The 27073-nt window shown below is 48.2% G+C and overlaps 1 protein-coding gene and 1 pseudogene across 3 annotated transcripts in view; both read left to right on the top strand.

Annotated features, from left to right (window-relative positions):
* Positions 1 to 21418, top strand: part of RNASET2 (ribonuclease T2) — a 77172-nt gene extending 55754 nt beyond the window's left edge. For 2 of the 3 annotated variants that reach the window (XM_063708000.1, XM_055391346.2), the window contains 7 exons: positions 2062 to 2117; positions 3944 to 4001; positions 7939 to 8009; positions 12036 to 12149; positions 16927 to 16972; positions 19971 to 20045; positions 21131 to 21418. In XM_063708000.1, the coding sequence (XP_063564070.1) occupies positions 2062 to 2117; positions 3944 to 4001; positions 7939 to 8009; positions 12036 to 12149; positions 16927 to 16972; positions 19971 to 20045; positions 21131 to 21334 (624 nt within the window). In that variant the 3' untranslated portion in view covers positions 21335 to 21418. The remainder of the gene's footprint in view (positions 1 to 2061; positions 2118 to 3943; positions 4002 to 7938; positions 8010 to 12035; positions 12150 to 16926; positions 16973 to 19970; positions 20046 to 21130) is intronic. The other variant, XM_055391347.2, reaches the window with a different exon arrangement.
* On the top strand, positions 4010 to 5529 carry LOC101136862 (protein GVQW1-like; annotated as a pseudogene).
* Positions 21419 to 27073: the final 5655 nt, after the last annotated feature.

Raw genomic sequence — 27073 nt, 5'->3', positions numbered from 1 at the left:
TCCAGGCCCTTCTCATTGGAGCACCCAGAGCCAGGACACTGCCTGGATCTGTGCCTCAGGGCGTACCCTGCTCGGTGTATCAAGCTGACCCTGGTGTGCATTGCCCACTTCTCAAGTGTTTGACCGTGTTGCTGAGCTAGCACCACATTCTGTCAGGAGCACGCAGGCTTTATGTTTTGCCTCTAGCACTGAGTGGTAGTGACTTTCGCTTCTACTTCCTCACTGATTTTTCTGATGACAAACGAAAATGAAATTTTGCTTATCTGGCTCAAATTATGCTCTTGCTCATTTCTGTACACGAGATTGCCCCGTTTTCAGTTTTGCAGACTTAATGTTGCGCTCCTGATGCTGTTTCCTTGCCTTGGGTTGGGGCAGTGGACAGAAGGAGCCGGAAGCTGCCTGGCACCAACTTTCAATTGTTGGGAGTGTAGCTGGCATTCTGAGATAGGGAGGGATTGCTGGAGTCCTTGGTTCCTACGGAAGGAAGGACCGTGGAGGAGGAGCTGGAACTTAAGCACTGTCTTTGACCCACACTGAAGGATCTGCCTCCAGGGCCTGAGACCAGGCTGCTCTGCATTCAGGGAGGCATTTACATGACAAAACGTGGGTGTGTCCCTGCACACTGAATGTAAATATGCGTGGAGGCACATCTTTGCCTTGAGGCTTTAGAAACAAGATTTAAAAAAAAATCTGTAGCAAAATGTCCTTGTTAAGGAGTGTATTTCCTACTGGGCAGCCATGGTGAGGGGTTCTGTTTCAGCCCAGGTGTCCTCCTAGGCAGTGAGGGCTGTCCCTGGTGCCCCCTCTGATGAGATGCTTGTGTCAAAGATGCTCAGTCTGCCTGTCGGGTTCCCAGTGTCCTGGGCTCTCCCACAGCTCCACGCAGGCAGGCCTGGGAACTGAGTGCTGTGCAGAGCCCTCAGAGCCCCGTGTGGTACAGGCTTTGCTCTCCGCATTGCCTCCAGGAAAGGAGCCCAGCTTCTGGCTTTGAACTGGGTTCCCTGAGGGATAGAGTTGAGTGGCAGAGGTGAAGTTACAGGTTTTGGCCTCTGACCCTCTTTCTCCAGCACTGAGCAGTAAGGACTTTCTGTTCTACTTCCTCAACTGATTTTTCTGTTGACAAATGAAAATGCAGTTTCACTTATCTGGCTCAGATTATGCCCTTGATCATTTCTTTCTTTTTTTTTTTTGAGATGGAGTCTCACTCTATCACCCAGGCTGGAGTGCAGTGGCGCGATCTCGGCTCACTGCAAGCTCTGCCTCCCGGGTTCAAGCTATTCTCCTGCCTCAGCCTCCTGAGGAGCTGGAACTGTAGGAGCCCACCACCATGCCTGGCTAATTTTTGTATTTTTAGTAGAGACAGGGTTTCACAGGTTGGCCAGGATGGTCTCGATCTCCTGACCTCATGATCTGCCCACCTCCGCCTCCCAAAGTGCTGAGATTACAGGCGTGAGCCACCGTGCCCAGCCTTTTTTTTTTTTTTTTTTTTTTGGAGACACAGTTTTTTTCTTGTCACCTAGGCTGGAGTGCAATGGCATGATCTCTGCTCACTGAGTTCAAGCAATTCTCCCGCCTCAGCCTCCGGAGTAGTAGTGACTATTAGCGCCTGCCACCACGCCCAGCTAATTTTGTATTTTTGGTAGAGATGGGGTTTCACCAGGTTGGCCAGGTTGGTCTGGAACTCCTGACCTCAGGTGATCTACCCGCCTTGGCCTCCCAAAGTGCTGGGATTACAGGCATGAGTCACTGCGCCTGGCCCATAAAAACACCTGTTTCTGTTAAGTCAAATATTTGAGGAATGGCTTAACAAAAATGGCTGTTTCTGTTAAGTCAGTTGTTTGACGTTTGGCTTAGAACATCCAGCCTTAGTGTAGCTTCCTCATGGATGTATTGTTGTAAGCAATTTATTAGGAACTAGCCCTGGTTTTAGCTTGTGTTACTAGCACAGTACCTGTATCTCGTTGGCATATGTTGCAACTAGCTGCTAAATGTATTTTAATAGGGTTCCTAAGTGTATTTTAATAAAGAGCCAATCATTTTCTTGTTATATTTTCTCCCTAGAAAATTCAAAACGACTGTAGAGACCCTCCGGATTACTGGACAATACATGGACTATGGCAAGTGTCTCACACAATTAAATCTTAGGCAGAAGAGGCTCGTTGACTGGGAACCCTAGCTTGAATGTGGTCTTAATATTTATTCTTGTTTTTTATTTTTAGGAGTTTATCCAATAGACTAGATTCTTATTTTAAAATATCTTTAGTCTTTCTAGCAGAACCCTGATTCTCTTCTTCTTTAATTCTGTCTTCATAGAACAATAACAGTTTTGTTTTTTTTTTCTGAGACAGAGTCTTACTCTGTTGCCTAGGCTGGAGTGCAGTGGCACGATCTTGGCTCACTGCAACCTCCACCTCCCAGGTTCAAGTGATTCTCCTGCTCCAGCCTCCCAAGTAGCTGGAATTGCAGGCATGCCCCACCACACCCGGCTGTTTTTTGTATTTTTAGTAGAGACAGGATTTCACCATGTTTGTCAGGCTGGTCTCGACCTCCTGACCTCAGGTGATCCATCCACCTTGGCCTCCCAAAGTGCTGGGATTACAGGTGTGAGCCACTGCGCCCAGCCAATAACACTTTTTAAAATAGTGTTTATGGATTCTCGGTACATGTCAGGGTCACTACATTTTAATTTTCTCATTTTGTTCTTCTCTTGGGGTTTATTATAAATAACTACATGAAAATACATAAATGCACGTCTCGTACACATTTCAGAGACACTCATTTATTATTCTGGTTTTGTCTGCGTTTTGTTTAGTTAATTCTTTTCTATGTAACATGGACATACTTGTGACGCTGAACTGTGCACATCAATCGCCCCATCTGAAGGACCAGTTTTGTCCCGCTGCCTTGATGCCGGGATTGAAAAGGGCCCTTTTAGCTTAATTGGTGCCTCCTGGCTCCTTAGGAAGAGGGATTGGTGGAAAACAAGTTAAACTGGGATGTAGGTACTTGGCTTCGGGTTTCACTTTCTTCTCTGTCTGGTCAGATAACCTTGACCTCCTGTCTCTGGGGCTCCTGGCTTTGCTAGACTTTGTGTGGTGTCCTCTCCCCTGCTGTGACCAAGTGCTCTGAATGTGCCTCTGCCCATCATGGCCGTTTCATTTCTGAGGCTGGAATGAAGCTTTGCAATGCTGTCCAGTCCAGTGGATGGAATCAGGCGGGTTTCACATGCTGGTCCAGCTGTTGACCCTGAAGACACTCTCCTCCCTGGCCTCTTTGGGGCTCTGAGGGGTCGGGGTCTTAGGAAGTTGGTGACCTTGTGGAGTAAGCAGCACTCAAGAGTCAGAGTTGATAAGTCCAGAATTAGATGTGTGAGGATGGAGTTAAAGTTCTAGACAGTAAGTGTGTTTGCTACTGAAAATGAAATGAAAATCCTACTAGCTGATCTTCTGCCATACGCCAGGCACTTTCTGACATGTTTTATCTGTCATCTCCTGGAGTCCTCCTCACCATTGAAAGGAACAGACTCTCGCTGTTCTCATGCTGGATCTGTGGTGCAGAGATTGGCCGGGGGTCAGCTTACTTAGGTCCCGGTGCTAGGGAGCAGCAGAGGTTGCCGTCAACCCAGCCGGGGCTGACCCCAGAGTCCCCGCTCCTCGGTGCTGCTAGGCTATCCATTGCACTTCCTTTACTAAGCAGTGGCCTGTCTGCATTACTCCTGGACAGTTTAACACAATTTCTTTTCCCTTCTAAAGAAATTTGAACTCTGACTCCTCTTACCTGCGTCTTCTTTCTTAAGCATCCTGCCTGGGATAAGGAATTCCCAATTAGAATTTCTCTTTTTATTCTTTGCAGACTTCAATGAAAGTGTTTTCTAAGGTCATGTAGAAGCCACCCCAACCAAGCCTAATATTTCTTATTTTCTCTTTTAAATTTGAATTTCCAGGCCCGATAAAAGTGAAGGATGTAATAGATCGTGGCCCTTCAATTTAGAAGAGATTAAGGTATTGACTTTTAATTATATTTCTCCTGCAGAGTGTTGACCTAGATTAACTCTTTTCTTCACAAGCGTACCTTCAAAGTCATCTTTAAAATTAAGGGGTCATGAATGTATTCACCAGGATTGAGCCCTTGCTGCTGTTTTAGTAAGTATTGTTATCTCGACCCCACAAATTACACCAATTGACCTTTTCCCTCTCCTCCCCTCCCCTGCCCTGTGCCCAAGCCACTGCATGAGGGGCCTGAGCGAGGGGCTCCAACCGGAGCAAGCCCTGACACTCCCCCATGCCAGCCCTGTGCAGATCCTGACGCTCGCCCGCCAGCCCCGCCTCGTCCCAGGCCCCAGGACTCCTGGGTCAGATGACCGACGTGGGAATCTGGTCGGTGTGCTATATCGCCAGGCATCTCCAGACAGCTGAGGCTCAGAGAGCGCAGGCCTGGGGCCGTCCTATCTGGTGGACGGGTTTCTGAGCAGGTGGACATGCTGGGCCTTTCCAGTACAAGAGCTTGATTAAAGAAAACTCACAGGGCGGGAATTTATTAGAGATACTAGCAGAGGCGTTCCTTTGAGATACCCGTACCTTATAAGTCATACGGAGTCTTCACTCACACACACGCCTTCATCTTTCCTTAGGGGTGCCAACAGTTCCTGTGTGTAACCAGTATATACCAGGGTAACTGGACCTGGACCCCAGGGAGGGGGTGGTAACTGGGGCCTTCTTTAAAACGTGTGGTAGAATTGAAGGTTTGCAGGAGTTGTGGGTCTCTCCTAGGAATGGTACATTCCCCAAGGTCATTAGTTGCAAATCCATCACAAGTTCTTTTTTTCTTTTCTTTTCTTTTCTTTTTTTTTTTTTTTTTTGAGACAGAGTTTTGCTCTTGTTGCCCAGGCTGGAGTGCAATGGCGCAATCTTGGCTCACTGCAACCTCCACCTCCCGGGTTCAAGCAATTCTCCTGCCTCAGCCTCCTGAGTAGCTGGGATTACAGGCATGCGCCACCATGCCCGGCTTATTTTGTATTTTTAGTAGACATGGGGTTTCCCCATGTTGGTCAGACTGGTCTCGAACTCCCGACCTCAGGTGATCCACCTGCCTCGGCCTCCCAAAGTGCTGGGATTACAGGTGTGAGCCACCGCGCCCAGCCCACAAGTTCTAATCCATATGGAATTGTTTTCTTTTTCCTGCCCGTGAAGACCTTCAGTGGGATGAGCCAAGAGGCTGGGGACTGCCGTGAGACTTAGAAGGGACACCCCAGAGCCTGGTGCTGTCTCTAGCTCCTCACACAGACTCTCCTCCTCTCCTCCGGGACTCACTGCAGGGAATGGTTTCTGGGGAGGTGTGATGAAGAGGCCACTTCAGGATACGTTGAGTCTGAAGTGCCCTTGAGACCTCCAGGGGTGACATAGAGGAACTTCAGGGTCAGAGGAAAGGTGGCTTTAGGCATAGTTAGCATGAGGATGGTGAATCAAAATGACAGGTGTGGGAATGGACATGGGTCTGTGGACATGGGTGGGTGAGGAGTCAGGGCCGACAGGTGTGGACATGGGTGGGTGAGGGGGCAGGGCTGACAGGTGTGGACGTGGGTGGGTGAGGGGGCAGGGCCGACAGGTTTGGACGTGGGTGGGTGAGGGCAGGGCTGATAGGTGTGTGGGTGGGTGAGGGGGCAGGGCCGACAGGTGTGGACATGGGTGGGTGAGGGGGCAGGGCTGACAGGTGTGGACGTGGGTGGGTGAGGGGGCAGGGCTGACAGGTGTGGACATGGGTGGGTGAGGGGGCAGGGCTGACAGGTGTGGACGTGGGTGGGTGAGGGCAGGGCTGACAGGTGTGGACGTGGGTGGGTGAGGGGGCAGGGCTGACAGGTGAGGACGTGGGTGGGTGAGGGGGCAGGGCTGACAGGTGTGGATGTGGGTGGGTGAGGGGGCAGGGCCGACAGGTGTGGACATGGGTGGGTGAGGGGGCAGGGCTGACAGGTGTGGACGTGGGTGGGTGAGGGCAGGGCTGACAGGTTTGGACGTGGGTGGGTGAGGGGGCAGGCCTGACAGGTGTGGACGTGGGTGGGTGAGGGCAGGGCTGACAGGTGTGGACGTGGGTGAGTGAGGGGCAGGGCTGACAGGTGTGGGAGGGCTAAGGGGACGGCGCTGACAGGTGTGGGCCTGGTGGGCAGAGGGGACAGTGCTGGTGGAGCCCCGTGTTAACAGCCAGGTGGAAAGGGGCATGTGTGCCTGCAGCTGGGAAAGGCGGAAACCCAGGAGTGGAGAGATTTGAGAAGAGGCACCATGGGACTGCATATCCCCGGGGCGTCCAGGACAGGAAAGCTGAAATGCTTCTTGAGTGGGGTCGTGGGTGGGTCGTGGGTCTGTGGTGGTGTGAGCCGCTGCTCCTCAGAGTAGTCCTGGCTTCCTTGTTGTGTAGCAGTAGGAACACCTTTGCATTGTCCCAAACGGAAGTAGCCCAGTTTGCACACTCAATCATATCATGCCCTAGGACATCTCGGAGAGCTGATGGGGCTGAAGCCAGCATGGTGGGGCAGGAGAGGTGGGGTGGGGGGCTGGAGGGGAAGAGGAGGGGGACAGAGCTGCGCCCACACAGGCAGGGGCTGTGGGGTAGGGGCTGAGTTACAAATGGGCTGAGAAAAGGACCTTCATATAGGGTGCTGGAAAACAGGAGAAAGGGAAGGAAAGTGAAGTTATCCGAAGTTTGTTAAGCACCTTTTTACTGACCTTTTTGGGTTTTTTTGGTGTAGAGGGTGTGTAGAAATGGAAAAGTAAACTCCAGTTCTGTTGGATTTAGCACGACTGGTGCCCAGGCTGCCCAGCTCACCCAAGCTCTTCTCTGGGAAAAGGAGAGCTTGTCCTTTGTTTGTTTGTTTGTTTTAATTGATGGTTTTGTTTTGTTTTTTTTAAGATGGAGTCTCACTCTGTCGCCAGGCTGGAGTGCAGTGGCGCAATCTCGGCTCACTGCAACCTCCGACTCCCTGGTTCAAGTGATTCTCCTGCCTCAGCCTCCCGAGTAGCTGGGATTACAGGCATGTGGCACTGCGCCCAGCTAATTTTTGTATTTTTAGTAGAGACAGGGTTTCACCAGGTTGGCCAGGATGGTCTCGATCTCCTGACCTCGTGATCCGCCCGCATCGGCCTCTGAAAGTGCTGGGATTACAGGCGTGAGCCACCGTGCCCGGCCAATGTTGTTTTTAGAACAGTTTTAGGTTTACAGAAAAATTGGATGGAGATTACAGACAGTTCACTCCCTTCCCCCTCAAATCTCCCAATCATTAACATCTTCTATAGTGTGTTACATTTGTTACAATTAATGAACTGATACTGATACTTTATTATTAAATAAAGTTTAGCATTAACATTAGGGTTTACTCCTGTGTTGTGCGGCTTTGGACAAATGCAGGAGAGCAAGTCCCACCCAGTGTGCTCTGGAGCAGCCGCTGGCCCTAAACCCCCTGAGCCATACCTCCCCTTCTTCCTCCTCTTGAACCCCCAGCAACTGCGAATCTCATTCCTGCCTCTTAAGACTACCTTTTCCAAATTGTCACGTCATTGGAATCATACAGTATGTAGCCTCTGCAGATTGGCTTCTTGCACTTAGCAATGTACGTTTGTAGTTCCTCCAGTGTCTTTTCATGACTCGACGGCTCATTGGTTTTTGTTGCTGAAAATATTCCATTGTTTGGATGTACACTTTATCCCTTCACCTGTAAGAGCTTGTATTTTCGTGTGCAGTTTTATGGTTACTCAAATTGTACTTGTAGATATATCTTAACAAACACTTCATACAAAATAAGCATAGGATTATTTTATTCACCAAAGTATTGTTAATTAGCAGAGCTCAATTCTTTGGCGTCAGTTTATCAAATTTACCTTCTAGGTTTTGAGTTTATTATTAAGATCCTGCGTAGACTTATTTTATTTTATTTTATTTTTTAATGCATAGGATCTTTTGCCAGAAATGAGGGCATACTGGCCTGACGTAATTCACTCGTTTCCCAATCGCAGCCGCTTCTGGTAAGTCCCAGCCTCTGATTGCTGTCTTGATTGCTGTCTGAGCGGGTGTGGGGAGCGTGATGAATCGCTAGAAGTGGAAACTGTGGGAAGCAAGATAACAGAATCTGTCTTCTGGGGCTGAGCAGTTTGAACAACCTTTTATGAGATATGATTCTGTTACGGCATTTTTGGTGCCTTTCTCCAATGTATAAAAAAATGAAAGCAAGTGGAATTTACCATATAAGCCTGTTTTCTAACCTATGTGGTATTTATTACTTCGCTTTAAAACTTTTCTCGGCCAGTCACAATGGCTCGTGCCTGTAATCCTAGCACTTTGGGAGGCTGAGGCGGGTGGATTGCTTGAGCCGAGGAGTTTGAGACCAGCCTGGTAACATGACAAAATGCCACCTCTACCAAAAATTTAAAAAGTCAGCTAGATGTGGTATTGTGCGGCTGTGGTCCCGGGAGATCAAGGTTGCAATGAGCTGTGATCAGCTGGGGTGATAACCAGCCTAGGTGACAGGGTGAGACCCTGTCTCAAAAAAAAAAAAATAAAAGAAAGATACAAATTTTCTCTTCTGAGGCTCAACAAAGTCAAATGCTTGCATATCTAAGAATTAGTCCACATCAGACAGGAGAGAATATTTCTTAAGGAAATTGTGCTCCTGTCTTGAAATACATTAAGAAAAAAGAGACCAGGCACAGTGGTTCACACCTGTAATCCCAGCACTTTGGAAGGCCAAGGCAGGTGGATCACTTGAGGTCAGGAGTTCGAGACCAGCCTGGCCAACATGGCAAAACCCCATCTCTACTAAAAATACAAAAATTAGCTGGGCATGGTGGCGTACGCTTGTAATCCCAGCTACTTGGGAGGCTGAGGCAGGAGAATCAATTGAATTCAGGGGGTGGAGATTGCAGTGAGCTGAGATTGCGCCACTGTACTCCAGCCCGGGCAACAGGGCAAGATTCCATCTCAAAAAAAAAAAAAAAAGAAGATGTCTTCTAAAATGATGATTTCATGCCTATGACTTAGGGAGGAGAGAAAGTGAGACTTAGCATATGAGGCTGAGACCTCAGTCATAGTGAAGCACCTTTAAGTTCAGCAGAAGCTAAGCCTAGGGCATAAACGCCATGTTGAATTCAAGATAGCTTTTAAAATCCTGGCTTTTTTAAGAACATAAAGTTGAATTCCTTGTATTAACATTATATTAACTGAAGGTAATTATTTTCTCTATCCCACTTCAATATTGCAATTTATAATTCAGATTACAACCCATCAAATTTTAGGTAGGAAGATTAACCTAGAAATATTTTTGTGTATAATTTTCAGGAAAATTAAAAGTTAAGTTTAGAAGAAAGCTTTTGAAAACAAAATGAAATGGAAGTGATGTCCCTCTTCCTGGTTCATCGGTGTGGCAGTGAAGTGGCCTTAGGATTCATGGACCCTCAGTCTGTGCGTTGAATCACCCTTGAAAATTCGGGTGGTGAATGGTTCAGGTCTCAGTCACCTGTTCTGCACAGCCTGTGTTCTAGAAAATTATTTCAAAATAATGGCCATGATAAGTTGGAATGGAAGAAGATAGGAAAAAAAATTATATGTCACTTCACAGTGTACTTCAGATGATGAGTTTATGGTAACTGAGTTATGTGAAAGAGAATTTTTCCAGTTGTTACAATGTTCCATGATAGAGTCTGTCAGATTTTAGCCAAATAGCTTAAAATAAATCAGCAAACATGCAAAGGCCTTCAGTGAGCTGGGTCTTGAGCATTTAATCAAAACAGTGTGGGCACAGTATGCATTTATTTTTGTGCTCCGATAAAGGCAAGATGACTTACTTTAAATTTTCAGGTTGATAGTTGAATTACACACTTTAAAAAACTGGTTCTAAATGAAAAAGATAAGTCTCACACACAAATTAATATTTATATTTTTGAGTGCTCCTAAATACAAAATATCAGCTAGGGAGGAGCTCCTCTCTGGGCTGTGTCACCCAGTCCTGTGCCTATCACTCAAGTCACCTGACTAACTCCATGGGGGTTGGCCTCTGGCTTCTCCACCTCTGCTCCTTGGGCAGGGGAAGGTGTCACAGCACTGCTGTGGAATGTGTCTTTGGGCATAACCAGCCCCGAGGACTGGCTGCCTGTTGTGGCCGAGCGGGCTGGGTGACAGTGGGTGGGTGAGCCTGGGACATCCGCTCCTGGCTGCATCTGCGCTTGGTGGGTGAGTCAGGGTGTCTCTCAGCACAGAGGGCAACACGCTGAGTCACTTCGCATTGGTGACTGACCGTTCTGATGCTTAAAAAAAAAAGGTCCAGTCCAAGTGATGTGTGAGTGAATGCTGTGAGCTCCATGAATATCAATCTATTTCCAACATCTGTTGAGTTAAGCTTGCTCCAGGAATAATGATGGCTGACATTTACTGTTTATTGTGAGTCAGGAACTGTTTTCATTCATGTGGAAGGGCTCAGCACACCTCATCTCCCCTGCAGAATTACCCCTGTTTTATAGAAACTAAGTCACCTGGAATTCAGGTTACATTTCAACTAGTTTAAAATTATCTCCTTTTTCTACCTTATAGGATATAGGAAGTTATCAGGTAATTTGCTCTGGAAAGTCTTCTAGATGAAGACAGTTACTCATCCACTTTTATCGTTCCTGTTTTCAACTTTTCATCATTTTCTGAGACTTAAATCGATAGGAATTATTTAAAACTAGTATTTTGGATGAATTTTGCCAATGAATTAATGCACATTTAGATTGTGTTTTTAAGACTGCATATAAGTGCTTTATAAGTGGTTGCATGAATGTTACTTATTAAAACGTCATGAATTCATCACTACTAATAAAGCTGAGGAAATCTGATTCCCATTTTGTCTTTTCATGCTAAAGATGATAAACATCTGAGTGACACGCCAGTCATTCTGAAGGTGGCTGTCAATCTTGTCAGCAGTTGATTGGATGACAGCCCAGTGCAGTGGGAAGGGCGCTGACCTTGGACTTGAGCGTGGCCTTCAAGGGCAGGCTCTGAGTGACCTTCAGCAAGTCACCTGGCCCTTCTGGGCTTCCATTCCCTGTCTCTAAACCAGCAGTGATATTTCCGCCTTGCAGAGTTTTGAGAACCAAATGAAGAACATGAAAGATTTTTGTAAACCTTTAATCTGCAGTAAAATATCAGGAATCATTATCAGTGACCACATTTTTCTGGAATACAAATTGCTGTTCACATGCAGGCCTTTAGTTATAGGCTATTCAGTTGTTCTTATTGTCCTCTATGTAGAATGGATGCTTAAACTATAATTTGTAGAAGCTGAAATGGAAAATGGGCCTGAGGTGTTTCCTGGTAATTAGCTGTCCTGCCTTTCCATGGCTGGTTGCTTAGAAATGACAGTTTGTGCCACTCTGCGAAATTCCCTGACTGCAAAGCACCCACTCACTGCAGGAGACCACACGTTGCTTTGTGAATCAGTGGGGGTTGGGGCAGCAGCATGTTCTTTTTTCTCAGCTTTGATTTGTTGTTAATTGAGCAAGCTGTAATTGTAGACATGAACTGAAACTGATTATTTAATCGTGGGGGATTGAAATAATTGCCTATGTTGCAAATAAGGAATTTTATCCTTCCTACTTTGTAAAAGAAATGACATGCCTACTGCATGGGAATAGTCTGTGCTAAGAGAAAACATGCTTGAGCATTTTAATTGGGAATCAGTTTCATTACTTTTTTTTTTGAGATGGAGTTTGTCTCTTGCCCAGGCTGTAGTGCAATGGCATGATCTCGGCTCACTGCAACCTCTGCCTCCCGGGTTCAAGCGATTCTCCTCCTCAGCCTCCTGAGTAGCTGGGATTTCAGGCACCTGCCACCACACTCGGCTAATTTTTTTGTATTTTTAGTAGAGACAGTTTCACCATGTTGGTCAGTCTGGTCTCAAACTCCTGATCTCAGGTGATCCACCCCCTTCAGCCTCCCAAAGTGTTGGGATTACAGGCATGAGCCGCTGCCCCCAGCCTGTTTCACTGCTTTTAAGTGGAGATTTTTTCTAATCCTCACAGGAAGCATGAGTGGGAAAAGCATGGGACCTGTGCCGCCCAGGTGGATGCGCTCAACTCCCAGAAGAAGTACTTTGGCAGAAGCCTGGAACTCTACAGGGAGCTGGACCTCAACAGGTGGGTGCGCCCTTCCCCCGGCTGCACTTCCCAGTGGGGATCTCTGCTGTCGCCCAAGCCTGACGGCTGGATCCAGGGGAGTGGGTGTAGACCTCACTGCCCTCCAGCAGCTTCTGCATGTGCACTATTCGGCTACTGGGATCATTCGTGAGGAATGTTCTGAGCCTACCAAGCCTTTCCAGATCATTCTACATCACGATCACACAGAGTGGGTGCAGAGTATTGGGATGCCCATCTGGGCACCATCTCATCATCAGAGTCGGCCGTAGGGAAAACGAGGACTCCAACCAGCATGTGCCGTTCTCAGCCATGATTCCTGATAAAGGATAGTGCATTAACAGGTCGTTTCCTTAGAAAGACGGAAACTCAGGAAGTCTGTAGGTCTTTGCCGCAGAGCTCCTGGAACAAGCAGGCAGGAAAGAGATGTGGGCCAGGGTTCTTTAAGCCCCAGAAATGACCCAAACCTGCCTAAATCGTCCCTGCCTCCCCTCACCTCTATTCTTGAGAAGGGGAATATGTTGTCCCACTTGAGCCAGTTGACTTGTAAAACAAAGTGCCTCCCGAGCGCCACACCCAGCCCACTCACTGTCCGAATCTGGTTGCTAGAGAGCCAGGGTGTGCCCTTACCTCTCTGTCGGGACGTTTCAGGGTGTCAGTGTCTTAGCTGCTCTCACTGACCTTCATCATAAGAGGTCATAATAAACCAGCGAAGTCGTGAAAAACATGACAGGCGATTGCACAGCCTCTGTGTTGCTGCTTTTGGAATTCACGCAGCTTGTTTTAGAGCAATTCTCCTTCAAATCAGAGTAATACCAGGAGCCTTAGCTAATCAGCTGTATTTAAGGTTCTGAATCAAAACTGCTTAAAAGATGAATAAACCTCCATTGCTTATCTAGACATGTGCTTTGCCTCCTCAACGTACAGAACCGTCTCACACAGATGGTCTCCTGTGTCATCTGATGAAACGCAGTCTAACAGCTGCGACTTGGGAGGGGTAGAGCTCAGGCACTGATAGAAGAGGGGCTTGGCACGGTTAGCGGGGATCAAGATTACATCAAAGAATGCCCTGTGGATAAACTTCTTTAAAAATCACCTCCCAGAGCGCGTGGCATTAGGTGTGCCTTTTCATCCTGGTTCTGACACTAACTAGTTGTACAATTTGTGTATCTAACCTCTAGATGTTTTTTCCATGCTGTGAAATAAATGGATAGGTTGCCCTCAACCCTGAAGTCTCTTCCAGCTCTTAAAATCTGCACTACCAAGTATATACACTAAGGAACGTACACAGGCCTATACACTTTGATTTGTATATAGTTTGTGTATATAATTTGATCTATGTAATTTAATCTTAGGTTTTAATAAAGGAAGCATTGCTTTCTTGCAGTAAGAGCAATATTTTAGGAAACATTTTCTCACCCAAAAAATGTAGCTAATTAGCTGTTGAGAAATCATTATGGGCCGCGTGTGGAGGCTCATGCATGTAATCCCAGCACTTTGGGAGGCTGAGGTGGGTGGATCACCAGAGGTCAGGAGTTCAAGACCAGCTTGGCCAACATGGTGAAATCCCATCTCTACTAAAAATACAAAAATTAGCCAGGCGTGGTGGTGCATGCCTGTAATCCCAGCTACTCGGGAGGCTGAAGCAGGAGAATGGCTTGAACCCAGGAGGTGGAGGTTGCAGTGAGCTGAGATCGTGCCATTGCACTCCAGCCTGTGCAAAAAGAGCAAAACTGTCTCAAAAAAAAAAAAAGTCATTATGAGGATTCACCAAGAGAGTGTCTTAGGTAGCTCCTGGAGCACAGGAGACTTGCAATTAAAAAGAAAGTCTGACATTGCTGAAAGACTGGCAGGGTAGGACCCACTTTGGAGATGACAAGAAAGATGCCCTCTGTTTCAAAATATGGGTCTCACAGTCCTGACCCTGCTGCAGAGTGCTGGTGTTTTCCAGGCTGACTCCATAAACCAGGTCATTTAATCAAACAGAGAAAGGATAAATGGATACTACTGAAAATTTTAAAATCAATCATCTAAATAATTCATCTCTGTATCCAGCAAATAGTTTATTAAGTGGCTCCTACTTACACTCGTTGAAACTCAGTAGCTTTCCTGCTATGGTTTGGATATGGTTGGTTTATCCCCACCAAATCTCATGTTGAAATTTGATCACCAGTGTGGAGGTGGGAGGTGTTTGAGTTGTGGGGAAGGATCCCTCATGAGTAGGTTAATGCCCCCTTGCAGGGGTGAGCGAGTTCCCACTCAGTTCCCCAGAGAGTTGGTTGTTAACAGGAGCCTGGCACCACCCCCAGCCCCTGGCTTCCTCTCTGGCCATGTGATCTCTGTACACACCAGCTCCCCTTTGCCTTCTGCCGTGAGCGGAAGTTTCCTGAGGCCCTTGCCAGAAGCAGAATCTGGTTCCAAGCTTCTCGGACAGCCTGCAGACCCCTGAGCCAAATAAACCTCTTTTTTTAAATAATTACCCGGCCTCAGGTATTCCTGTATAGCGACACTAGACAGACTGAGAGACACACACGCGCACACACACACACACACACACACACACACACACGGGACACATGCAAAACTCTTAAGTCCCTGTGGGGATTCAGCAGAGCCCAGTGCTGCCCTGCCATTGCTGTAGATGGGAATGGTGCATCCTCTATTCATTCATTCATTCATTCATTCATTCAGTAAATGTTCACTGACGGCCTGCAAGGTCAAAGCACTACTGAGAGTATGTTTGCTAAAACCTATAAAGAACAATTATAGGAAAATTATATTCTTAGTTTCTCCAAGGGAAATCTATAATTCTTAGTGCCTTCATTTTAATCTAAAAATTAAGAAGTCAAAATTTAAGACCCCTCATTTTTCCTTGTAAACTGGTATCACAAATTATCTTTTTCTCATAGGTTGGCTTTTCAAATTATCATAAACTGGAACAGGCTGGGCACAGTGGTTCATGCCTGTAATCCCAACACTTTGGGAGGCCAAGGCGGGTGGATCACGAGGTCAGGAGTTCATGACCAGCCTGGCCAACATGGTGAAACCCCCGTCTCTACTAAAAATACAAAAATTAGCTGGGCATGGTGGTGCACGTAATCCTAGCTACTCAGGAGGCTGAGGCAGGAGAATCTCTTGGAACTAGGAGGCAGAGGTTGCAGCGAGTTGAGATCGCACCACTGCAGTCCAGCCTGGGCCACAGAGCAAGACTCTGTGTCAAAAAAATAAAATAGAATAAAAAACTGTAACTTTTTTTTCTTCACTTCATAATATGAAGACAGCAAACCTGAAAAACCACAAATCATCTTGAAGCAAAGTTCTCAGGGTTCCCATAGACACAGATGAGTTGATGGCACGTGCTAGAGTACCCACAGATAAAGACCTGGGATGAGTGCCAAGCTCATCTCAACTCAGCAGAAAGCATGATGCTGGGTTAGGTGCTGCATTTCCCCACATCTTTCTCTCTTTGCCTTATTCCCTTGATCACCCAAGTCAGGAGCCTGCTACCCAATAGACATGTAACACGAGCCACAGATGTCATTTTAAATTTTCTAGTAGCATCATTAAAAGGAGCAAAAAGAAACAGGTTAAATTAATTTCAAAAATATTTTATTAAACGCAATATATCAAAAATAGGATCATCGAAACTTAGGATAAATATTAAAAAATTAATAAGCTAGTTTACATTTTTTTTTTTAACAGCAAAGTCTGAAACCTGTTATTCATACAACACCAACAGCTAGGGTAGGCGAGGTCCTCTGGGTTCGGGCCGTGACGGGGCTGAAAGGACCCTGGTCCGGCATCTCGGTCCTTGTTCCAGGAACTCTGTGGCCAAGACAGTCTGACAATAAGTTATTGCCCACAGAGGATGTCTAAGTCTTTGTGTCCACTCTGTAATCGTGATCTAGAATTTTCTACCAAGGCTTGATGGGGAACTAGGATATTCTTCTGGAATGGTTCAGAATTTTTACAATGTACCTTTATAATTTAATAAGTGAATTCTATATATGGTAGTTTGGTAGGATTCTGTGTAGAAGTGCTTTAGGAGGTGATTGAAAGCTGTAGGGACTTACCATACAGTTATGTATTGCTTGGTGATGGGATATAAAATTGTCATTATGTGAACATCTTGGAGTGCACTTACTTAGCTGATACAGCCCACGACACACCTATGCTTTGTGGTATAGCCTGTTGCTTCGAGGCTACAAACCTGTACAGTGTGTGACTCTACTGAGTACTGTAGGCACCTGTATGTAACACAATGGTAAGGATTTGTGTATCTAAACATATCTCAACATAGAAAAGGCACAGTAGAAATGTGGTCATATGGGACCGCCCTCGTACATGCAGGCCTTCACTGACTGAATGTCGTAATGTGGCGCATGACTGTGTTTAAAGATTTGTCCAAATGCAGTTTACCAGGATAAGCCTGGAATCCGATTTCAATTGCTGTCTTTTAAAGCAGGTGTGGCAAACGGGTGGTGATGTGTGTGCCAGCTCCACTCGGTGGTGGCCCCAGCGCTCCCATGCTCCGAAGGAGTCAGGAACTGGAAAGGGTGCCTGCCTGGAGCAGTTTGTGTGTGTGCTAAGGGGTGGGGAAGGCGGGGACTGGGAGCCATGTATTTGCTGTCCATGTTGACACATTTGTTGCATAAAGTCATAGAAAACACTTTCCTTTAAGAGTGTCTTAATTTTTACCATGAAATATGATATCTGAAAAGAACAAGAAAGGAAAATGGACCTTCATTATACAGCTAACTTTTTTAAATTTAAATTTTAGTGTGCTTCTAAAATTGGGGATAAAACCATCCATCAATTACTACCAAGTAAGTCTTGCTTTTGCTTCTTTTCTCGTGTGTATCTCCCGGGGACCTCCAGCAGGGCCATTTCAGCCTCTGAGTCAATGGGCTGTAAAGTGCCCCAGTGCAAACCCCCTTCCTACTTAAATGTTATCATGTAAACAGATTTTATTTGCATTTTATTTTCCTGTGCATGTTGAGTATGAGCTGAAGGCTGCTTAGACCAGTGATTTGGAAGCACAGATTTCATGGCTCCTTTTGTGAGAAGTGTGTGCTCCAGGGTCCGGCAGAGCAGGTGGAATCTGCAGTTTGAAGAGTCACATTCACTTTTATAACATAGTCTTATATTTGTTTGTGGTTTGTTTTCATGATAAAATTGTGATTTGTTTTATGATAAAAGAAACTATAGATATTTAAGCATGACAAGATGTTATTAGCTGGTAAGCATATACGAAAAGTTGCTTTTGGCCAGGTGTGGTGACTCACGCCTGTAAATCCCAGGACCTTGGGAGGCTCAGGCTGGAGGAGTGCTTGCGGCTAGAATTTCGAGACCAGCCTGGGCAGCAGAGTGAGACCTCTAGAAAGAAGTAAAAGTAGCTGAGCATGATAGTATGTGTCTGTGGTCTCAGCTATTCAGGAAGCTAAAGTCAGAGGATTGCCTGAGCCCAGGAATTTGAGGCTGCAGTGAGCCATGGTCGCCCCACTGCACTCCAGTCTGGGCGACAGCCAGATCACGTCTCTTTAAAAAAAAAAAAAGGAAAAAGTAGTTGTTTTCAGCTCTTGGTTGCCTGTTTTTGTAAACAAAATTGTATTCCTTTGTTACCTGGGGATGCTTGTGCTCCCATGGTGTAGCTGCAGTAGGGACCGATGTGTCATCCACAAATCCCGGGATATTTACGAGTGGACCTTTACGGAAAATGTTTGCAGACTCTTGCCTTAGAGAAAGGTATCAGATTCTTTGAGATAGTTTTCGTATTTATCACAGGTTGTGGATTTAGAAAAAGGTTGAAAGTCACTGATCTTAGTAGTTCTGGGGCGATGGCTGAATGTTGAACAATTATTTTGGTATCTTGACTGTTTGTGAAATAAATTGGCAACAGTGTCTTTGCTCTCATGGTGTCTGCTTACCTGTGCAGCCATTTTTCCAGGGTGTGGGGAGCAGTGGACTTGAGGAAGGAGTCTACCAGCCCTTTCCAGACTCCGCCTCAACCCCAACCCCAGGAAGCCATAAGATGATCGCTTGCAGGGCCCTCACCGTCCTCACCTGGACTCATGTGCGAATAGATGAGGGACATGTGCCTGCCATATTTGCCCAGAGCTTGGTGTTCAGGGAACTGATTCCAGGGGTGGCAAAAGCCACAGGGGCCACACATTTGCTGAGCTGCTTCCAGGTGCGAACGGCGCTTGTTTGGGCATCAGAAACAGCACGGTGGATACTCGGAGTCCTGTCCTTTGAAAGGAGTTTGATTTATCATCAGGACAAATTTGTTGCTTTTGCATCCAGCATCCAGCCACGTATCCACTCATCTGTTTTATGGGGAAATCAGGGCTGCGGGAGCACCCAGGAGAGCTGCCGACCCAGACATTTCCTGGGAAATGCGTTGCTGAGATGGAGGCCTGCAGCCTGCCCAGGCCCTGAGGGGAGTGGTTCAGTGGAGCAGAGCTGGGGGCTGGGGGCTGGGAGATATGGGACCAGTTGCCTCTTGAGGGGGCTCAGGGGCAGAGCAGGAGGGTTGGGAAGGGGCCGGGTGGGAGCCATAGACATGAGGACCTCATCCTCCAGCAGTGCTGAGCTCTGAGTAGGCCGGGGTGTTTGCTTGTTGCTGTCCCTGTGGTGCTGGGGAGAGACTAGGCACAGAGACCCTCCGAGGAGGTCACATGCTGGGGGAATCTGGGCCTGTGGCTATGCAGCTGGAGAGGAAGGGATAGTGTGGGGAGCTTGGACTTGGCCGTTTGGGACAGGGGGATGGGAGAGGCAGAGGTCCTGCCTCAGGCCTCCATAGAAGTGACATTTGCTGGTGTCAGAAGCTTGGCAAGAGGGGAGGATGATCAGACTCTGCGTGGACAGTTCGAATTGGAGCTCTCTGCACTGTTCGAATTGGAGCTCTCTGCAGAGTCCAGGAAGAGAGGTCTGGATGGGAGGGAAGCCGTGGGGTGGAAAAGATAGCTTCCAATGGAAGGCAGTGAAAACTCGCCATAAGGGAAGGAGAAGAAGGAGGCCAAGGAGATGGGGCAGGAATGGCAGCCGGCAGCCAGGCGGTCAGCGGAGCAGGTGCTCAGGAGGCCCACAGGAGAGCTTTGTGGAAGGAGTGGACAGTGTCTGAGGCAAGGGGCAAAAGGCATCTGCTGGAGCTGGTGACCCCAGCTTGGTGCCCCCCAAAGCCAGAGTACGAGGCTGAGAGGATGCAGGTGTCCTCCTAGGAGGTCTGACTCAGAAGGCACGAGGCAGAAGCAGTGGGGGAGGACTCCCTCAGTAGAGCGAGGAGGAGGCCCCTCATCCAAGAGGAGGTTGGAGCGCACGGGCGTCTAGGTTTGCACTTTCGGGACCGGTAGCTGAGGGGTCCCAGGGCCTTTCTTCTGTGAAGGAGAATGTGTCCACCGTGGGGAGGGGTCGGGAGAGAGAGATACTTCAGAGTGGACAGGGCTGAGAAAGCTTTATGGGCCGCGAAAGGCAGAGTAGTTGTTGGTGGATGAGGGTGGCTGTGGCAGGTGGCGTTTCAGGTGAGACAGCTCGGGGCCCAGAAAGACACTGGGAGGAGGAGAGCTCTGCTCTCCAGAGAAACAGGAGCAGAGAGGAAAACAGAGCCGCAGCGAGCAGCTTGTAGTCTGGGGATGAAGCCCAGGTTGACAGCATCCTCTGCTTCGCTGGTGGAGGTGGGGGCATCATTCTCACACCTGTGCTGGGTCCTGTCCCTGCCAGCCAAGGGAGAGCAGGACCCTGCCACTGTTGCGCTCAGGATAGTCCAGAACTGTCAGATCTTTTCTGTTGAAGTTTAATTTCTAATACACTTGTATTTAAAATCAGGTTGCAGATTTTAAAGATGCCCTCGCCAGAGTATATGGAGTGATACCCAAAATCCAGTGCCTTCCACCAAGCCAGGTTAGACAGTTATGTTTTGTCTCCCTTTTTTTCTCAAGAAGACAGGTTCTACTTTTCTGATGGCCTTGTCTTCACCATGCAGTTCCCTGGGGCAGACTTGTATTTGTGCATTTGTGTCTGTATATGTGGGCATGTGGTGTGTGTGTGCCTGTGTGTGTACAAGCATGTGCGCGTACATGCATGTGCGCATGTGCTGTGTGTGCATGTGTGTGTACATGTCCTGTGTGTGCATGTGTGTACATTATGTGGGCATGTGCTGTGTGTGCATGTACATGCATGTGTGCATGTGCTGTGTGTGTATGTGTGTGCATGTGTGAATGTTCTCTGTGTGAACATGCATGTGGTCATGTGTGTGCATGTGTGAATGTGTGCATGCATGTGAACGTGCTGTGTGGGCATGTGCGTGTGTGTGTGTACATGCATGTGGTCATGTGCTGTGTGTGTGCATGGGCCTGTGCCTCTGTGCATGTGCATATGAACATGTTCATGTGCTGTGTGTATGTGTGCACATATGGGCATGTTCTGCATGTGTGCACAGGCCTGCACATCTGTGTATGTGAGCATGCATGTGTGTCTGTGTGAGCATGTGCTGTGTGTGAGCAAGCATGGTTTCTTGACAGCATGCTAGGACAGGGTTTGTCTTCTTGCTTATCTTTAACAAGAATATACCTGTTCTTTTAGCAGTAGGGTACTGTTGCCCTTTTGGCCTACAAAAGCCATTTCTTCTCCTAATATCTTGATAGGTATGTTGAGTGCTGTTGTATCTATGTGTAACTTTGTTAATTTTCTCTAACATAAAAGCAGAGGCTTTTTACCAGGGCACCAGGCTGGCCTCTGGTGGTGACCAGGAGATCCAACCCCCAAGCCCAGCTCCACTGCCCACAGGCGAGTCACCTGGGGCCACTCGTTCCAATTTAGTGCACAGCAGCCTTCTGCTCAATGAAGGGGTCCGTTCTCGGAACCTGGAACCTGTGGTGTGGAGCCTCTGCTTTTGTTATCTTCAGGTTCTAAAAGTTCATGATCATAAGACCTTGATGATAATCCGAGATCTGAATTCTAAAGCGTCTTTCATTGTTTACTTTTAGGATGAGGAAGTACAGACAATTGGTCAGATAGAACTGTGCCTCACTAAGCAAGACCAGCAGCTGCAAAACTGCACCGAGCCGGGGGAGCAGCTGTCCCCCAAGCAGGAAGTCTGGCTGGCAAATGGGGCCGCCGAGAGCCGGGGTCTGAGGGTCTGTGAAGATGGCCCAGTCTTCTATCCCCCACCTAAAAAGACCAAGCATTGATGCCCAAGTTTTGGAAATATTCTGTTTTAAAAAGCAAGAGAAATTCACAAACTGCAGCTTTCTAAAAAACAACTCCAAAGTGAAGTCTCTGTTTGTTTTGCTGTTTCCCCTCCATGCCTGTGAATTGGATGTTGTGGTCCATGTAGAGTGAGTGCGTGTGGCGTACACGGGGAGAAAGGAGCTCTCCAACGCCTGAGTGGCTGTTTCGTGCTTGGGATAAAGCTCACAGATTGTTTTTTTCTTCTCTATTAAGCTCTTCAGTGCCCTGGTAGATCAGGCAGGCATACTTGGAATTTAGACAGATGGCACCGATTCAGGGGACTCTCTTGCTCGAGTTTTCCCCTCGGAGCCTGTTGCCTTCTTGGCTCAGGGACCCTGTCAAGACGAAGAGCTCCACGCATAGCAGGAGCCCACGCTGATGCCTGGTGGGCCTGGGGGGTGTCTCTAGCTCAGACTGGGTCTGTTCCATGTGGCCAGAGCCCCAAGACATCGTTCCTTAGCCAGCTGCTCCGTTGTTGGGGGCCTGGTGTGGTCACAGGCGTGTCCTAGAATGGTGACTTTGCCCCTCCTGCCCTAGGAGATTTGGGTGTATTCACAGAGCAGCCATCTCCTGTCTCTGTCAGAGCAGTCTCTTCCGGGTTACTGGAGGGTCAGTTTCTGTCAGGCCTCACTTCCTTCTTATCAGAGGGTAGCCAGGTCCCTGCACTGATATCTATTTAGAAATGTACATGGGGCCCCCAGCGAAATGTGCCTGTGTGTTCCAGAACCGGAGGTACCCTTACCTTCTAGATGTGTGATGACATGGCTCTCACGTCAGGCAGACTGCTGCACCCACGGTCTCAGCCTGCCGTGCAGGGATTTCACTCATGGAGTGAGGCGTCTGGGGGCTGTGCAGTGGGGAGCTTTCCATGTGTTGTTAAGACAACCTGTTAGCATTGTCTTCTCCCGCGTCTCCTGGCCTCTTCTCTCTTTAAATCCTTTTCTCTGTTTGGCTTAATCACATTAACATCCTATTTGTGTTTTATTCAATATACATTTAAAATAGAACTTACTATGTGCCAGGCATTGTGTTCAACACGTGAAATATTTAATCCTTAGAATAACCATATTGTCAGCATAATTTACAAAAAAAAAAAAACCAGCTGTATCAATGCCTGTGAATATTCGGCTTTACTCGCCCATTTAAAGAAGAGATTTTCAAATTGGCTCAAACCAAAACCTCACTTCATGGTGTCTACAAGACAATCTGAAATGCAGAATGTTCAGAGAGAGACAAAGGTTTACCAGGCAGATGGGACAGTGAGAAAGTAGGTGTCGCAGTCCTGATCCTAGACTCAGTGGCCTCTGCGTCCCCCGCAGGCATTAAAGGAGACGCAGGACGGCCTCTGGCCCTCTGGAAACGAGCTCTGCAGTAGGAGCCTGAGACAGGCAGCACGCAGCCAGGCCTGACAGCTTCTTCACACAAACAGAGTGAGATGATGGGGGATTTGATGGAAGCAGTCCCTGTATTTTGTCTCTTCTGTAATAGAGGGAGGAGCTGAGCCCTCTTCTGCAAGCTGTGGGGAAGGCTAGCGGAGCTCAAGGGTCCAGGGTCCCCACCTTGTCATTGTCCCTCGGCCCTTCTCTGAGCTCATTTCTGTCTCCAGTGTTTTTCTGTTGGCTTGGCAGGGCAGGATTTGTTTCTGTCGGGAACTGATGATTTGTGTTTGGATGCCTGTGAGAGGGACGAGATCTGATTGGTTTTGCACCTGGAAGGGCATGATTTCCTGCATTTGCTCTGCGTCCTCAGGGAGTGGGTGTACTTAAGAGTTGGACCCTTAAGCCTCAGAGTCCTTTAAATGGTGTCAATTCTTTTTTTTTTTGAGTCATTTTGCAAACACAGGGATCAAGGCTTGGGTTTTATCTTCATTATTCCCAGAGGAGCTGGTGAATTTGAACAGACTTCCTATTCAAATTGCATTTATTTTATAGCCTTGGGGGGTCAAGGAAAGCAGCTCTTCAGAGGCTGTCTGCAATCGGCTGCCTTTGCGGTTTTTAAAGAAGCCATTCTTTTTTTTTAAGTAGCGTGTATTTATTATATGAGTCTGAGCATTTGAGAGCGGACGGGGACGCCAACAAGGTAGCATCCTGGTGGGAGGCATGGGCTGCGGAGTGCTGGTTTCCTGCCATTGTCACGTCAGCTAAATGGAAGAAGGCACTGGTGAGGGGCTGGATGGTTCAAAACATGAGCACAAGCAAATGCTTGGATCTCTTAATATTCCTATTTTGGCCTAGAGCTCAGTAGCAGGTAGAACATGAGCGTTTGATAACCTGCATCAGATCATATAAGTATAAGGCACTCATGAGCTGCAGGAGACAGAAAGGGAAGACTGCGTTTAAGGTTCAGTGATGGAGATCAGATCCAAGCACATGTTTTTACATCATCAAACAAGTAGGTCATGTGCATTTTCCAGATTCAACTCAGGAAGATGCAACTCTGACCACATGGTTCTCGCTGTAACTGGGCGGAGGTGACTGAGAAACACCTCCCATGTGAGCAGGGTCTCAGGCTCGTATGTGTGGAAGGAGGAGCAGGCCAGGCTCTGGGATCAGAGCTGGGGGTACAAGTGTCTCCCAGGGGGACAAAGGAGCAGGCGCATCTCAGGATGGAGAGCAGCCAGGAGGGGCAGCTGGCCCGGGTCTCAGCCAGAGCAGGCGTCTGCCTGGAGCATCTCTGCGGCACCGTGGAAAAGAGGACCCGTGGACTAGGCCGCAGGGATGAGTGGAACTTATGGTGGAAAAAGACACCATAGGTAAAAGCGAGACAAGAAAACCAGGTTCCCATGAAACTCCTTCAGACCAGCCCCTTCTCAGCAGGGCTATTGCTGTACCCAAGAACATTTCTCTTGGCCTGGGAGGGTACAATGCTTTGTCACCTAGAAAGCAATGCCTCTCTCCAAGCTAGTAGTGGGAGATCATTATGTGCTTGAATTACTAACAGTAGCAATTGTATCACATTCAGAACTTGGTATCTTTTCTTTTCTTTTTTTTGAGACTGAGTCTCGCTCTGTCGCCCAGGCTGGAGTGCAGTGGTGCGATCTCGGCTCACTGCAACCTCTGTCTCCTGGGTTCAAGCAATTCTTCTGCCTCAGCCTCCCGAGTAGCTGGGACTAGGCACGGCACCATGCCCGGCTATTTTTTGTATTTTTAGTAGAGTTGGGGTTTCACTGTGTTGGCCAGGCTGGTCTGGAACTCCTGACCTCAGGTGATCTGCCTGCCTCAGCCTCCCAGAGTGCTAGGATTATAGGTGTGAGCCACCGCGCCTGACCCAGGTATCTTATCTTTCCACCGAAACTTTTGCCTCCATCTCGGTGAATGACATCACCATCCGCTTATTCCAGGTAGAAACCTCCAAGTGAACTGGAAACTTTTAAAAAAAATTTTGCCTAAATTGTGAAAGTATTCTGAGTTATATTCAGCTTATCCTTCTCATTACTGACTTAGTTCAAGCCTCAGTCTCCCATCTGGGCCATGCATTGACTGCCACGCCACCTGACTGTCAGTGCTGGACGCTGACACCGTGTTTGTGCCACTCTCCGTAACCAACCATGGCTCTCTGCTCCCAGATCATGCCTCCCCAGTATGGCGGCTCAGGGACATTCCCTCAATCCCTCCTGCCCTGTTAGCAGTGCCTCCACCCACTCCCCACAGCCCATGAGGGCTCTGCTTAGCACTTCCTTGTGCCTGGATTCTCCGCGCGGTTTGGGTGGCCTGGAGTGCTCTTCTGCTCACCTAGTTTAGCAAGTTCCATTGGATGTCAACACCCAGTTCCATGGTTGGCCGTTAAGAGTTCTTTTGCAGTCCTGGGTGGCTCTGCGCCTCCACACCCAGGGACCAGGGCCTCTTCTCTTCCAGCTCTTGTTGTGTTACATAGAAGATGCCGGCTGGATGGCACAGGGGAGGGCCGTACAGTGTAGATGCGGACAATGTGGCATAGGTGAGGACTGGACAGCAGAGACAGCGGCTGCATGATGGAGGTGAGGGCTGGACGGGGGAGGCAAGGGCTGGACGGGGGAGGTGAGGGCTGGGCAGTATAGATGAGGCCTGGGTGGCAGAGGTGAGGGCTGTGCAGTGTAAGTGAGGACGGGCTGGACAGGGGAGGTGAGGGCTGGGCAGTGTAGATGAGGCCTGGGTGGCAGGAATGATGCCTGGATGGAGGAAGTGAGAGCTGGGTGGCTTGAGTGAGGGCTGGATGGCATGGGTGAGGGCTAAGTGGCATAGATGAGGCCTGGGCAGCGGAGACATGGACTGCGCATCATAGGTGTCGGCTGGACAGCAAGGGTGATGCCTGGACAGCAGAGGTGAGGGCTGGGTAGCAGGAGTGAGGGCTGGATGGCATAGATGAGGCCTGGGCAGCAGAGGTGAGGGCTGTGCCGTTCCGGTTTGGGGCTAGATGGCAGGGAGAATGCCTAGATGACTGGGTGAAGGCCTGGGTGGGAGAAGTGAGGTCTGGACACTGGGTGAGGGCTGGATGGCGTAGATGAGGCCTGCGCGGTGGAGGTGAGGCCTGTACTTCTCCTGCCATAAATCAAGAGCTGTTTATTGATTCATTCCACACTTTTTTCAACACTTCCTATGAGCCGCCTCTCTTCTAGGCACTGGGACATGGCCATAAGCAGGGATCTTTTCCTCTTGGAGCCCACTCCAAGAGTGGTGGCATATGCCACCATGCCCGGCTAATTTTGTATTTTTAGTAGAGATGGGGTTTCTCCATGTTGGTCACGCTGGTCTCAAACTCCCGACCTCGGGTGATCCACCTGCCTCAGCCTCCCAAAGTGCAGGGCAACAGAAAGCAAGGGAAAAGAGGAGCATAGCTGGTGCATTTGATGCTGGTAGGTTGGAGGGAGGGAGGAGGTCAGAGTTATGAAGGCGGCCAGGGAAGGCTTCCTCGGAACCTGAAGAAAGGGAGACAGTAACTGCAGGGAAGGATCTGTGGGCCCTAATGGCCACGTCACACTACAAAGGCCCGGACTTTGTCCAACTCGCTTCTGTGCTCCATGAGTGCACCTGTGTCTGAGGCACATCAGCTCTAAGCCAGCGTTCTCTAGTGATGGAGTGAATAAGTGAATAAAATAGAAAAGAGAGGCCGGGCGCGGTGGCTCATGCCTGTAATCCCAGCACTTTGGGAGGCCAAGGCAGGTGGATCCCAAGGTCAGGAGTTCGAGACCAGCCTGGACAATATGGTGAAACTCCATCTCTACTAAAAATACAAAAATTGGCCGGGCATGGTGGTGGGCACCTGTAGTCCCAGCTACTCGGGAGGCTGAGGCAGGAGAATGAATCACTTGAAGCCAGGAGGCAGAGGTTGCAGTGAGCCGAAATCACACCATTGCACTCCAGCCTGGATGACAGAGCAAGACTCCGTTTCAAAAAAAGAAAGAGAATGCAGCACTGGTCCCAGTGGAAGGTGCCTGCTGTTGGCTTCTCACCACACCCAGATGAGGAAACGTGCAGATTGCCTGTTTTCACTTTTTGTTTCTGCGAACTTTGGATCAGGAATAAAAATAATTTAATCCAGGTCGTAAGGCAGCTGAGAATTGTAATGTAAAATATTTTCAGAATTCAACAATATTGGCTACATCTATCACTGCAGAAGGCTGGAGAAGACTCAGAAGTTAAAATACTACTTTTCCTCACAAGCTCTAGCTCCTGAAATGAAATTACCAGGATAGAATCACAGATGTGAAGTCAGTATTTGGG

The sequence above is a fragment of the Gorilla gorilla genome, chromosome 5 (genome assembly GCF_029281585.2).
Source record: "Gorilla gorilla gorilla isolate KB3781 chromosome 5, NHGRI_mGorGor1-v2.1_pri, whole genome shotgun sequence".
Lineage (NCBI taxonomy): Eukaryota > Metazoa > Chordata > Mammalia > Primates > Hominidae > Gorilla > Gorilla gorilla.
Note: the sequence above shows the minus strand (reverse complement) of the source record. Positions and strands in the feature narration are given on the sequence as shown.